The sequence below is a fragment of the Natator depressus genome, chromosome 23, assembly GCF_965152275.1.
Source record: "Natator depressus isolate rNatDep1 chromosome 23, rNatDep2.hap1, whole genome shotgun sequence".
NCBI classification, from domain to species: Eukaryota; Metazoa; Chordata; order Testudines; family Cheloniidae; genus Natator; species Natator depressus.
Window position 1 is genome coordinate 1,492,266 of NC_134256.1, and position 13,979 is coordinate 1,506,244.

A 13,979-nucleotide genomic window follows, 5' to 3' on the forward strand; every position below is an offset into this window, starting at 1 on the left:
AACCAGCCACCTACTGGGGGAAGCGGCGTGACACCGACACGCTGCTCCCCCTTCCCCCAGCAGCCCCCCAGCCCCGGGCACAGGTTACACTCACTGCCCCCCAGCGTGACCCCCAGCTGCCCCAACCCCAAACCCCCACCCCGAGCCACCAGAGAACCCAGGAGTCCCGGCTCCCAGCCCCCCCCCCCCGCTCTAACCACTCGACCCCACTCCCCTCCCAGAGCCACCAGAGAACCCAGGAGTCCCGGCTCCCAGCCCCGCCCACCCTCAACCTTTCCCTCTAAGCCCCGCCCCTGCACCCCCGCCTCCGGTGACGTCAGACGCACGCCGGCGTGGGCGCGCACGGACCCGGAAGCGCCTCCCCCAGCCGGGTCCGCGGGCGCCGCCATATTGGCGGATCCTGGGCGCCGCCATATCGCGCCCACTGCGCTCGGTTCTGCCCGGTGCCGCCGCCCCAGCCCCAGCCATGTCCGAGAGCTACGGTCAGCGGGGGGGGCTGTGGGGGGAGCTGGAGGGTGCGGTGGGGGGAGGGGGGAGCTGTGTGCGGGGCGGGCGGGGGCTGGAGGGTGCGGTGGGGGGAGGGGGGAGCTGTGTGCAGTGGGGAGGGGCTGGAGGGTGCGGTGGGGGGAGGGGGGAGCTGTGGGCGGGGGCTGGAGGGTGCGGAGGGGGGAGCTGTGTGCAGTGGGGAGGGGCTGGAGGGTGGGGGAGGGGGGAGCTGTGGGCGGGGGGGGCAGGGGCTGGAGGGTGCGGTGGGGGAGGGGGGAGCTGTGGGCGGGGGGGGCAGGGGCTGGAGGGTGCGGTGGGGGAGGGGGGAGCTGTGGGCGGGGGGGGCAGGGGCTGGAGGGTGCGGTGGGGGAGGGGGGAGCTGTGTGCAGTGGGGAGGGGCTGGAGGGTGGGGGAGGGGGGAGCTGGGGGCGGGGGGGGCAGGGGCTGGAGGGTGCGGTGGGGGAGGGGGGAGCTGTGTGCAGTGGGGAGGGGCTGGAGGGTGGGGGAGGGGGGAGCTGGGGGCGGGGGGGGCAGGGGCTGGAGGGTGCGGTGGGGGAGGGGGGAGCTGTGTGCAGTGGGGAGGGGCTGGAGGGTGCGGTGGGGGAGGGGCTGGTGGGGGAGGGGGGAGCTGTGTGCGGGGCGGGCGGGGGCTGGAGGGTGCGGTGGGGGGAGGGGGGAGCTGGGGGCGGGGGGGGCGGGGGCTGGAGCCGCGGGCGGGGGGGTTCTGTGCGGGGGGGCGGTTGGCCCATCTGGGTGAGTATTAAAGCAGGCGGGGGTGCGTGGCGTGCAGTCGGGGTGCGCTAAGGGGCAGAACAGGCGGCGGGGTTGCGGTAGGTGGAGGGGTGCGGCTGGGGGGGCAATAGGAGAGGGGGGGCACTGGGAGGGGACAGGGGTGTCGGGAGAGTGGGGATGGGGGGGTGCTGCGGGGCTGAAGCTGACCCACTGCGATCCCCCCCCCATTCTCCAGCAGGCTGTGCCGGGTGCCAGCCGGGGGCCTGGCTCAGGGCTGGCAACGCTGCCCAGGCCTCAGAAATCCTCCCCGAAGGAGCGTCATTGGCCTGTTTTGGCGTCTGTGTGTGGTGCCCGGGCGAAGGGGGTGGGAAAGTCCCCGGTGCGGAGAGGCCCTGCCCTCGGCATGACCCCCCAGGGCGCTAATCGCCCCACAGCTGCGCAGGCTGGAGCTGGGGGTGCGTTCTTGGAAACCACTTCTTGTGCCAGCTCTCGAGGAGGCTGACCCCAGAGCCAGTTGCTTAACAAGGAGAGGAGATGAAGCGCGTCCCCCGAACGCGGGGGGTGTGGGGAAGATGAGGGGTGGTGAATTTCTGCCCCGGGGGAGCCTGCCTGGGTTTATTCAATGCCATCTGCTCTTGGGCTGCCCACCGCCCTCTCTGGCTTGCATGAGCTGAAATTGGGGATGGCAAATGGGGGTGTCTTGGCCTTTTAACCATTCAGATTCAAACTCCTTCCCCCTCCCCCAGTGCACAAACAAGCCCTGGGCGTGCCACGTTCAAACCCTCATGGGATGGATTCGTCCTTCCCTGGTGGGTTCATGGCGCACGGGCTGCTGAGCAAATGGGAGGTCTTTTCTTCCCCACTCCAGGGACTGCGTTTCAGTGGCCCTGTGTGCACCCGGGGGTGCTCCGGGACAGCAGGGCTGGGTGCTAATGGGGGAACAGAGACGTGACTTTTCCACCGCCTCTGCCTGTGAGAAAAGCCCGGCCATTGGGCTTCCTCGGGTTGTCTGCATGGGGAGTTCTTGCCCCGTAGTGCCACGTGTGGGCGTTCCTATTCCGCACGAAGTTTCTGGTTCTGAATTAGACTGAGGTGCTTTGGAGGCAGGCCTGGGCTGCACTGAAAAGTTGTCAATGGAGCTATGCCGATGCCACCTTCCAGTGCAGCCCAGGCCCGCGCGGGAGTCAGCTGCCCCTAGGAACTCGTCACGTGCCATGGGTGCCTGTCTCTCTCATCGAGGCTGAGAAATAAAGCCCGGGGCCTTGTCTGTACAGACAACTGGCAGCTTTAGCGATCCCGGGAAAGCGAAAGCGGCGAGTTAACGCCGAACCAGCCTGTTAGTGTTGGCGCAGCTATTCCAGCCTGGCAAAGGGCGTTCGTTCTACAGGTATAACAGGGAGTCTACACTGCAAAGTTAGGTCAGCTTCGCTACATCCCCCAGGGGTGTGCAAAATTCACAATCCTCAGAGGAGCTGACTAGGCCCTGGTGCAGACGCCGCTCGGTCAGTGGAAGAATTCTTCCACCAGCCTCGCTACCGCCTGGCGGAGCGGTGGGTTAACGGCGGGGGGAGGAACACCCTCCGTTGCGGTAGTCGGTGTCTACACGACGGCAGCACAGCTGTACCCCAGAGTGACCTGTGTCCACACTGGGGCTTGGGCTGGTGTCACTCTGCCAGTAACATAAACCGAAAATCACGCCAGCCAACACGATCGGAAAGCTGGGTAGACTCCACCGCGGACCTGCGCTACTGGGCCGCTCGAAAGGATGAAGAGTTTGTTTAAAACCACCTCTGTCGGAAGTCTTGCTGGCTGTTCTTCCGGCCTGACTCGCGGGGAGAGCAGGGGAATCTCTTCACTTGGTTTTCTTTGTGCCTCGGCCAGCACTTTGCATGTCGTCCGTTCCACTGTTTGGGCGGTTTCCTCAGTACCTGCGCTGGTGTCTGTGTTGCGTTCCGCAAGAGCACAGACTGGGCCACCTGAAAAATGTGATCGTAAAACCGCAGTTGGCAGAGAGGCAGGTGCAATGGCTGAAACGACTTTGAACTCGCTCAGCCTAGATAGCAAGATAACTGAGTTCCCTTTGAACCTGGCAAAGGCTTTCTGGTTGCTGGGCCCAGGTTTGTCTTTCAGGCGGAGTCCTGGGGTTTTAAGATAGCATCCAGTGCTTGAGGTTTCTCTTTCTGGGAAAACAGCATCCCAAATATTTCCCTTGTAAACAAGGTAATAATGGGACCTAAATAACTGAAGGGAGGTGGTTTTGCTTAATGGGAGAAGCCTTTCTCTCAGAGCTAGCATTGATTTTTAGCGTAGGATTCTCCATCACTGGCCATTTTAAAATCACGCTGGGATCTTTTTCTAAAAGACCTGCTCTGGTTCAAGGAGGAATTACTGATGCAGGGAAGTGCTGTGGTCTGGGTCAGACGAGATTACTTAGCCCAGCCTCAGACTAGATGACTAACTGAGATCTCTTCTAGTCCGGTAGTTCTGTGATTGCAATGGTTCCTGCTGGCCGTGGATTCGCTGAACTAGTGAAGGGGAACCAGGGAGAACACTTCTGCTTTTGTTGTGAGGGCGTTTGTGGTTCAAACACTGCGAGGTTCTGCCGAACACTAGACACTTCTATGGGTAAGGTAGATAGGTTTGGTAGGCTGACACCACGGCTCATCATGACCTGTATTGTCTCGTTATTTCCTGATGTCTCCCCCTGGCTGTACCTGCCTGTTGTCTCTTGGCCCCACAACTGGGGTCCTGTGCACTCGGCAGCCTCCGCAGGGTCATTGGTAGGATGCTGTTCTTAGAAAGGATTGTAAATCGGGGCTTTTCAAGGAGCATCCCTTCTGCCCCCCCCCCCCCCCCCCCCGGTACGTTATTCCATCATTGTTCCCTGCGGGGTTTCTTGCACCTTCCTCTGAGCTGTCAGGAGCTGGCCTTTGTTGGACACAGGTGATGGGCGTGGCTGGAGGCCTGGTCAGAGCTGATGTGGCTGTGCCCAGCGCTTCTATGCCAGAGAGGGAATGGGGCATGAAACCTCCTGCTGAGCTGAGACTAAACAAACAGCCTGACTTGGGAACAGTGACAAGAGGGAGGGACACAGACTCCCTCTGTGACCTTGAGCGAGCCCCTGCCTCAGTTTCCCCACTTGTAAAATGCTTTCCTACCAATGGGTGAGTGTTAAAGATTGAGGTGCTTAGATAACACTGTCACGGGGCCATACACGTACCGATGCCTTCCCCCCCTCAATGTGTTCTTAATGGAGCGGTTACCCAGGTGAGGAGTAAAATCGCGGTCCCCAGATCCAAATGGTATCTGGGTAGGTGGTAATTTGGCGCGGGAGTCTTCACAAGCAGGGAATGCTCCGTGTGTCGTATGGAGTGGTGTTCGTCAACCTGCTCTGCTTGGCAGCCCCTCGTCTGACACCAAAAATGTGGCAATGAGAATAAGTCTCTGTAATTCTCTGGGCGAAGACTTGCCGTGGAAGGGGAAAGGTGTATGGGGAGGGGTGGAGAGACGGTTTTGTGGCTTTGATTGGACCAGAATTGTCACACTGCCTTATGCCCCCCGGTTGCCTTTGGTTGTGACCCACCAGTCAAGTAGCACTGATATGGGCTTCGATGCAATGCCTCTTGCTTGCAAATTCTTCCAAACGAGCCTCTGTTAAATGAAAGGAGACGTTAGATTCATAAACAAAGTGCCGGTGTGTGGGACTTAAAACCAACGTGCACACACAGGGGGTCTGCAGGCTGGTCTACGCTGGGTGCGTACGTCGGTGTCGTGTGGAAAATCCACCCCCTGAGAGATGGAGTTACGCTGACCTGACCCCGTGCAGACAGGGAGAACCCCTCCCGTCGGCATGGTGCTCTTAGTGGCTTAAGTGTAGATGTGCCTGGCAAGTCAGAAAATCGACCTCCCGCCCTTTCTGTGGCGCTCATCCCCACCAAATAAAGGCCCGTTCGCTGTTTGGCTTCTTCCTCTGCATGGGGACAAGGCCTTTCTCTGTCTGTGGGGCACCCCGCAGAAGGGGGGGTCTCTAGGCTTTACTGTCATGCCACCGGGGACGGGTTGGAATCCGAGCCAGAGATCGCGCCTCGCGCTGCACCAGAAGGAACCAGCTCTGGCCGGTGGCTGGGGGGAGCGTCCGGGACTTCAGCCCAAGAGCTCTCTGGAGGCTGCTGTAATGGGAGGCTTTTGCGGGCGGTGGGGAATACGATACATTCTGTCTGGTGCCCACCTGCGGGGGGACACACGCTGCGGCGCACTCTGGGAAGTCTGTTGGTCTCATTCGAACGCATGCTTTGTTTCTGTGCTTCCCCTCTGCCCCTGAGGTCTTTGCACAGTGCGTTTAGCCCTGGGGAACGGCCGAGGGCTTGGCTTGGCTTCCCCTGCCTGCTGCTGTGCAGGGATCCAACCCGCGGTGCTGGGCAGCCGGCTCCAGCTGGGCACAGCAGCGGCTTACGGAGGAGCTGCCGGGCTGGAGCAGCCCTGAGCCTGTCTTGGCCTGCGTTCCGGCTCTGACAGTGGTTGGTGCTAGATGCTTCAAGGACAGAAGCAGCCATGGGATAATCTGCCCCCATGTTATGTCCCATGCTGGTTTCTAACAGTTTGCTTGCTTAAGCCCTGAAGTAGGAGGAGGGTTAATGACCCTTCTAAAACTGTTCATTAACTAGAACGATTCTGGCTCTTCTTGTTATGCATGTAAATGTCCAGATGGTTTTTACCTTCCTAAGTTCTTGGCCTCAACAGCTTCATGTGGCAATGAGTTCCATAGTCCAACCGTGGTCTGTCCTTTGGCCAGCTGTGCATTTCCCACCATTGAATCACATTGGAGTCCCGTTGTTCTTGAGTTACCGGCCAATGCGAATGGTAGCTCCTGGTCTCCCTTCTCGAGACCCGGCCAATTTATCACACCCCCCTGGCTTGTCTCCTTTCTAAGGTAACCAGTCCCACTGTCTTCACAGGACTGTTGGTCCAAGCCCTTGATTGTTCTGACTGGCCTCCTGTGAACGCCTTCTAATTCTGTAATAGCCTCACCTCCTGCCAGTAAGACTTGTAGGGGATTTGAACCTGTGACCTCACATGCTCTGCATTGCAGTGGAACCTGGCAGGCTCCACCCCTAACCCCTGGGGGCCACTCTCTGGGCTGAGCGGTGTCCTGTCTCTGCTCTCAGGCTGCTCCTGAGTTGTCATAATTGTGTGCACTCCTGGCTGCTGGCGATCACTGCAGCGTGCCGATCGGGTATTCCTGCCCCAGCATGAGCAGAAGGGAGCTGGCTAACGCCGAATGGGGTGCAAATAATGCTTTAGTAAGCTAACAGCAGTGCCAAAAGACACCAAGCTGAGATCAGGCCCCCTTTGCGCCGGGCGCTGTATGTACACCTAGGACGAGACTGTCTCTACCTCAGCGTGCTTAGTCTAATGAGACAAAGATGGGCCAAAGGAAGCGTCACTATCTCTTTTACTGCGGCCTGGGAAATGAGGTGACGTGCCAAAGTCACACGGGGAGTTTGACGCCGGGGAGCACTGCACGTAATGTTTCTCGGTGCACGTTTCTAAAGACTGGTCGAGAAGATGCTCTGCTTTTTGTAAACCTCCCCAGCCCCCTTCCTCATGCGCGAGGGTCACAATCGTGCTTATTTTGTTCTTCAGATTTCCTCTTCAAGTTCCTTGTGATAGGAAGTGCCGGTACTGGGAAGTCCTGTCTCCTGCATCAGTTTATAGAGAATAAATGTAAGTAGCCCTGTTCCTGTTGCCAATGTCGTTGTTTAGATGAACTGATTTCTCTTTTGCTCCGGTGTGTTTCCTAAGATCTGAGACCCTCTGGAGCTGGTCCAAAAGGGAAGATTCCGCTGTACAATTGTTGCCAGAAAGACAATTGAACTTGCATTGTGGTCTGTCCTTCAGCTCCCAAAACTTGCCTTTTACCAAAGAAACTCTGATGAAAGAGTGGGAGTTTCCACATCCAAACGTGTGAAACTTCAAATCTGTGATGGAGTTTTTTTTTATTATGACATTTTTAAACTTCAGCCTTCTTGAAAACCCGCTTCCTATTTTAACATTTTTTTCTGAATGGGAAAGTGGAAATGGCTCGACTAGCCTAACGAAATCGAAGGTGAAACCCCTCCTGCTTTGTGGTTTTCATCGCAGATGTCTTTGCACAGCCCTGGCTTCCTCCGTGTGTTCAGCAAATTACAAAATTGTATTCCAAAGGGGCTTCCTGTGTTGGTAAAGAATCCGTCTGGTGCTTGATTTTCACACACTGTTGTGTACTAGCTTAACCGTGCCAAGGAAACGAAAAGGGCGCGTCATGGCGCGCGCAGACACACCCCAACGCCAGCCAGCTAGTTGTTGACACATCATCTCTGCTGCTTCGTTAGCCCCGTGTGAGCAGGTTTGTGCTGGGTTACGCCAGCTGCCTGCGTTAGATTTGAAGCTCCCGCGGTGGGGTGCTGTGGTGTCCGTGTTTCGTTAGGGATGCTTTCTGCTGCGGTGACATGACTTGCGCGGGGCTTGGCACAGGCTGGGAGATTGCGTGGCAGCTCTGGATCAGAACTCTTTGTGCTGCCGCGCCTAAAGCCCTGTTTTCACGGGCTGTACCAAAACCGCAAAATTGGCTCAATCCGGCACATTTTCCAGCAGCGGGGAGGCAAAAGCAGGCCTCTCTGCGTGCCGGCCTCCTCTCGGGACAGCAGGGTATTGGACCAGCAGGTTTGGGGGGGCGGCTGGTTTTATGGCAGGCGCAGTAGCCAGCACCGCTGCTGCATGGAGTGCGCTGCAAGCCCCTCTGAGCAGGAGACCGACGTGGGGCTGCCTGCTTCCACCGGCTGCTGGAGAAGTCGCAGCAGGTTGGGGGAGGCTCGGGGGCCGGGGATGCTCCACTAAATCCTCTCCGTTGCCTCTGGCGCTGCCTTGAACAACAACAGAAAAGATGCAGTTTTCTTTGTGCCTTAGGCTGCTGTGTGCGCTTAAGGGCAGGATCCCAGGGCTGGGCTGCGGGTCGGGAGCGAGGGGCACCGGCAGAGCTGGGGGGAGCCCAGGGCTGGGCCCGCAGGGGGCTGCGGGTCGGGAGCGAGGGGCACCGGCAGAGCTGGGGGGAGCCCAGGGTTGGGCCCGCAGGGGGCTGCGGGTCGGGAGCGAGGGGCACCAGCAGAGCTGGGGGGAGCCCAGGGCTGGGCCCGCAGGGGGCTGCGGGTCGGGAGTGAGGGGCACCGGCAGAGCTGTGGGGGGCGGGAAGCCCAGGGCCGGGCTAGCAGGGGGCTGCGGGTGGGGACTGAGGGGCACCGGCAGAGTTGGGGGGAGCCCAGGGCTGGGCCCGCAGGGGGCTGCAGGTCAGGAGTGAGGGGCACCGGCAGAGCTGTGGGGGGGGGGGAGCCCAGGGCCGGGGTACCAGGGGCTGCGGGTGGGGAGTGAGGGGCACCGGCATGTCGCTCTGCAACACCTGGAGTCTCCAGTCTGCGCAGGAATCAGAGTGAAGCAATTGCAGGTCGCTTGGGGCTCTCGGGTATCAGCACTTGGACTGGAAGCTCCTGGTTCCGGAGCGGCTACGCGTTGTAGCTGATCCCTAACTGACCAGGGGCCTTCTCAGTAAGTCACTGATTTGGGATCTCTCCCTTCTCCAGTCAAGCAGGATTCCAACCACACGATCGGAGTGGAGTTTGGGTCGAAGGTGGTTAATGTCGGTGGGAAAACGGTGAAACTGCAGATCTGGGATACGGCAGGACAAGAACGGTTTAGGTAAAAAACCATCCATCCAGCGAATGACCATCTGAAAGGTCTGTGGGGTAACATCCACGGAAGGTGTGCCGTAGCAGCCAGCTTTCCAGGCTACATCTGGAGACTGGGTAAAATATTGCTTGATGTCCCAGAAGCCTGCAAAAGGGGTGTCTTGCGTGTGTAAAAGCAGCTGCGGGAATTAAGCGGAATCAGAGATTTACAAGGATCGCTTTTCCCACACCCATGGAGGTGCAGCCACCTCTGGGGTGGGACATGGCAGATGGTTACCAGCACAGCACAACGCTCCACACCAGTGTAACACAGGACATGGAGAGGCCTGTGTGCGGACAGAGGGAAGCTGTACTTAGCTTTAGTCCTGGAGCCGTGACCATATTTCAGCTCTGGCATTACTGGAGCCCTCAAAGGACCCCGACCTAGATTGGGGACCTCCGTTGTGCCCGGTGTTGCACAGCGAGAGACGGTCCCTGCCCTGCAGAGGTTACGGGACAAACAGGCAAGACCCAGACAGGGTGGGGGGACACTGAGGCACAGAGGAGTGGGGACTTGTCCAAGGTTACATGGCAGGTCAATGGCAGAGCTGGGACTGAACCAAGGTGTCCTGACTCCCAGCCCAGTGTCCTGCCCAATAGGCTGTGCTGCCACCCCGCCACCTAACTCTTGGCTGCTTGTACCTTTCCATGAGTGATTTTAAAAGCTCTGAGTCCCGGAATCAGCTTGATCTTGGGGCAGCGGCTCGAGCCCAGGGGTGCGGCAGCAGGGTTTCTGCTCCTCTGGAGTCTCCCCAGGGCATGAGGGGTTCAGACGATGGCATCTCTGATAGGGGACCCCCCCTTCCCAAGTGCAGCTGGAGACAGCTTTCCATTGGTCTTGGGGTGTGGGGCCTTTCCCGGTCGGATGCTGGGTCCCGGAATGCAGGACCTTCCCCTCTGGGGGCACCGGCTCTGACCTGTCCTTGGGGTGAGGGGCTGGGGGGCCCAAGGAGCCTTTCCCCTCTAGGCGGCACTGGCAAGTTCAGGGAATGGGACCCCCTCAGCCGGGGGTGATGGACGGCTGCTCCAGTCTGAGATGGATCCGTTGGGCAGGTTGGCCAGCCTCTAAGAGGAGCCAGCCACGCTGGCCCTGTCCGTGCTGGGGTGGCTGCCAGACTCCCGCCTCGTGCCGTGCTTGTCCCTTCGGCTCCTCCATTACCCAGCCGCCCGACACCTTCCCCCGCCCCCCGTCCCACAGGCCTGTTCTCCCAGCATGTCCCAGGCTGGCCTCATGCAGAGCTGACCCGAAATAGCCCCGCGGTTCCCAGTGGGCTCCTGGCCCTGCTGATCGCTCGGTCTCTCTCCTCGCCCTCTAGGTCGGTGACTCGGAGCTACTACCGTGGTGCTGCCGGGGCCCTGCTGGTGTACGACATCACCAGGTGGGTGTCCTTGGCGGCTCCTCGCTGCTGGGGGAGACTCTCCCGGCTGGCGTTCGGAGCGATGCCCTGGGGACCCCTCCTCACCTGGGGCTCCCAGGAACGGGGCGAGCTCCCTGGGCAGGTTTCCAGACAGAACTAGACTAAAGCCTGCGAAATGGAAACAGAACAAGCCCCCCTTGTTCCGGCCTGAGCATCCGCCCCAGGGAGCTGGTCCGGTCCCATCATAGCGGCTGAGCTGAATCGGTTCTGTTCTGCCCCTCGACTTCGCCACGTAGGAACGCCCTCCGGGTCTGTTCAGCCCACGGCCGAGGTCCGTGCCAGCAGCGGGCACCGCACAGGGAGTGCCCTGCTCGGCCAACCCCTCTGGCAGGCGTCAAGCAACCCCCTGTGGTGGGGAGATGGACACGAGTCTTATAAACGGGTTGAGAAGAGCAGGGCCTAGGCCTGGAGGGCAGCCCCTAATCTGGGATTTGCGAGAAGTGCCCGGTTGCCGGATGCCCCCTGCTGCCCCCTCTGTCCTGTGTTGCAGCCGGGAGACCTACAACGCGCTGACCAACTGGCTGACGGACGCCCGGACGCTCGCCAGCCCCAGCATCGTCATCATCCTCTGCGGGAACAAGAAGGACCTGGATGCAGATCGGGAAGTGACCTTCCTGGAAGCCTCCCGCTTCGCACAAGAGAACGGTACCAAGCCGGGGCCCGGGGAGGGGCTGCTCTGGGGGCTCATTAGTTTTGACTATCACATGGTCCTGCCTTGCCCTTTCCATGTGGGGTGGGGGGGGGTGTTCCTTGGGGATGTTCCTGTCCCCTACCTGCTTTGCCATGGCACCAGGGCTTAGTGATGTGAAAGCGTCCCGCAGCCAGGCCGGGTCCAGCAGGGTAAGGAACTATGGAAGTGGTGTGGGGGCAGGCAGGGCTGGCCCCAGGGCAGTGCTAGGGGGCGGGGGGCTTGGCAGGGGGCGCTCTCCCCTGGCAGTCTGGGCTGGCCCCAGAGTGGGTGCTGGTGGGTACGGTGTTGCTACCAGGAGCTGTCTTTCCCATGAGCGGTAGCACCGCAGTCCTTGCCATGCCAGCATTAAAATCCCATGGCCCCCAAAAGGGGTCATCAGCCCTGGGGTACTGCCCCAATCCCGTCCTGCCTCCTTAAACATCCCTTGGAGGCAGGGCGCTCCTTTGTTGCTGAGCGCTGCGGGGCGAGGGCGGCAGCTGTGTTTGGACCCCCGGGGCGGGCGACTGAGCTCCGCAGAGCCCCGGGGCCAAGGGCGCTAGATGAAAACCGCGGAAGAGCTGCTGGAATGGCTCCCCGGCACTGGTGCTGTTTGGCCAGGAGGGGGCGCTCGGACTCCGTGGTTAGAGCACGGTGTCAGACTGGAAGCACCAGATTTCGTGTGTTCAGTGGTGGTGCTGGATCGGGCCCCACTCCACCCAGGCTGCCCAGGGTATGAGAGGCGAGGATGGACCGTGCCCTGCAGGTCCCGCTGCAGAGCGAACTGCTCTCTTCTGTGTGTTGGCGGGCTGGATCCCGAGCGAGGAGTTGCGTTGTCTCGGGATACCCAGCTGGGGATGTCCCGTGCTTAGCGTGTGGGCCAAGGCGAATCATGCTGTGAGCCGCACCCCGGTTACCTTCCTGCTGTTTCTCTCTTCGCCTCGGCAGAACTCATGTTCTTGGAGACCAGCGCGCTGACCGGGGAGAACGTAGAAGAAGCTTTCTTAAAATGTGCCAGGACCATACTAAACAAAATTGAATCAGGTACGAAGGCTGCAGATGGCAGGGGGCACCGAGGGGCGTGACACAGCCCCATGCTTCCCCGCTGAGCATTTCCAGCCTGAACATCTCGACCAGGAAAGGAAACCAGTTTCCAATAATAATTAATAATGAGTGATAGAGACAGATTATGGCCCGGGCTCTGGCTGAGACCAGGGGCCCCCAGTCATGTCCTGAAGTAGGGCAGGAGATGTGGGTATGGCCCAGTTCTCCAGGGGTGCTCAGCTGCCCCATGCCCTCTGCAGTCCGGGGCAGGGTTTCTCTGGCGCCTGCAGGGATGCATGGATCCAGCCCACCATGGATCGATCTCCTTGATGGTAGTTAGTCTGGAGTCTGTTAAGTGACTACACCCAGGAGTTGCCCGGCTGGGCGTACCCACGGCTGGCCTAGAAGGGTCCCGGTAAAGATTCCTCCCTCCCAGCCCCACGCAATCTGGGGGAGCGAGGGGACGTGGCGGAGGGGACGGTTGTGTCCCCCCGCGCTGAGTGCTGCTCTGTCTGGCTAGGCGAGCTGGATCCCGAGAGGATGGGCTCAGGAATCCAGTACGGAGACGCCTCCTTGCGCCACCTGAGACAGCCCCGCGGGGCCCAAACCCAGAGCAAGCAGCCGTGCAGCTGCTAAGGGCGAAGGCTCCCAGGAATCTGTCTGCAAGTAAGCTGGTGCGGGGGAGCTGAGAAGCCACCATGCGTGCTGGCTCAGCCGTGGTGTCCTGGGGGGGACGCGTTGTCCAGACCCGAAGGGCTGGCGGTCTGTGGAGCGAACCCCCTCCACAGCCCCCTGGCAGTGGGGCAGGCCTGCAGCACACGGTGCTGGGGGGGTGGAGAGGCTGGGGCGTGTCTCTCTCTGCCCTACTCCAGGGGTCAGCCCCTGCCCCACCTCCCAGGCAGCTGTCAAATCCCCTAAGCCCCCCGGGACCTGGCCATGCACCTCGGCCGCCGAGACTGACTTCTCTCCTCCTGTCTCCCCAGCGCTGGACCGTGGCCAGTCGGACCCTCCGGGGCTCAAGCACTTTCTCTTCTCTTCCCAGGACCACGTGCCTCGCTCGCTGAGCCCCCTGCTTCCCGAGCCATGCGCCCTCTCCGAGCAGTGCGCTGCCCGCCCCTTCGGCCCACGAGCCCTGGGACTCTGTGGCAAACTGCCCGGTTAACTGTATGCAGCCACAGTGTCGTCTGTCGGACGCTCCCTGCCCGCTGTGCGTCCCCCGAACCTGAGGCTGTCACGGGCCCGTCTCAGTAACGACTTTCAAAGGATGAAGTAACGGGGCCCCGGCCAGCCTCCCATAGCTAATTGCTGCTCTGGGTAGGAGAGTCCCTCTGCGTTAACACCAGGACGAGGGGGGAGCGGGTTCTCCTTGTGAAACGGTTCATTTGGGGTTGACTCCTGCTACCCCGTTGCTGGGAGCGAGGCTGGGGCTTTGCCCTGGGTAGGTGGGGGGTGTCTCTTAGCCTGGGGGACAGCGTGGAGATGGGGTTTGCCTGTCACAAACCAAAGGGCTCTTGTCACGCAGGGGAGCTCGTGAGCGGTTCCCCGCAGCGAGCGGCTTGCCGGGCGGTCGAGGCTGGGCTTGGATTTCTGTTACACTGGTTTTGCTTTTGAAGCTGAGGTCTGTCTCCGCCATGTCCCGGGCTCCACCTTGTCTCGCTGCTTTTCCGCCAGCCAGCCGTTGCGCTCCCGAGCACTGTGCTTGCGAACTCTCCCCTGCTCCGGGCGGGGTGACGTTCTGGTGTAACAGACAGTTGGGGCTGGGCGGACGGCGCGTCCCCTTTGAAATACTGTAAGCTTAATACTGGACCATTGAAGTGTCCGTGGCAGGAGCCGGCTCTGCCACTGGGTTTAGTCCCAGCTCCTGCGGGAGGTTCC

At 60.6% G+C, this 13,979-nt stretch overlaps 1 protein-coding gene across 2 annotated transcripts; it reads left to right on the plus strand.

Moving 5' to 3' along the window:
• Positions 1-348: 348 nt before the first annotated feature.
• On the plus strand, positions 349-13,309 carry RAB4B (RAB4B, member RAS oncogene family). 2 transcript variants are annotated; one of them, XM_074937770.1, is made up of 8 exons: positions 349-482; positions 6,862-6,942; positions 8,832-8,946; positions 10,292-10,354; positions 10,884-11,038; positions 12,009-12,104; positions 12,625-12,770; positions 13,088-13,309. In XM_074937770.1, the coding sequence occupies exons 1-7, from the start codon at positions 467-469 to the stop codon at positions 12,738-12,740; spliced, it is 642 nt and encodes a 213-aa protein (XP_074793871.1). In that variant the 5' UTR covers positions 349-466; the 3' UTR covers positions 12,741-12,770; positions 13,088-13,309. The 2 variants fall into 2 exon arrangements, with proteins under 2 accessions (XP_074793871.1, XP_074793872.1); XM_074937771.1 differs by having other exon boundaries at positions 13,147-13,306.
• The last annotated feature ends 670 nt before the right edge of the window (positions 13,310-13,979 follow it).

What these genes read in the sequence shown, in the direction of transcription:
- RAB4B (XM_074937770.1), top strand. An exon ending in GCAGGACAAGAACGGTTTAG is followed by an intron (nt 8,947 to 10,291) that starts GTAAAAAACCAT and finishes CTCGCCCTCTAG; the next exon opens with GTCGGTGACTCGGAGCTACT. An exon ending in CCGCTTCGCACAAGAGAACG is followed by an intron (nt 11,039 to 12,008) that starts GTACCAAGCCGG and finishes TCGCCTCGGCAG; the next exon opens with AACTCATGTTCTTGGAGACC.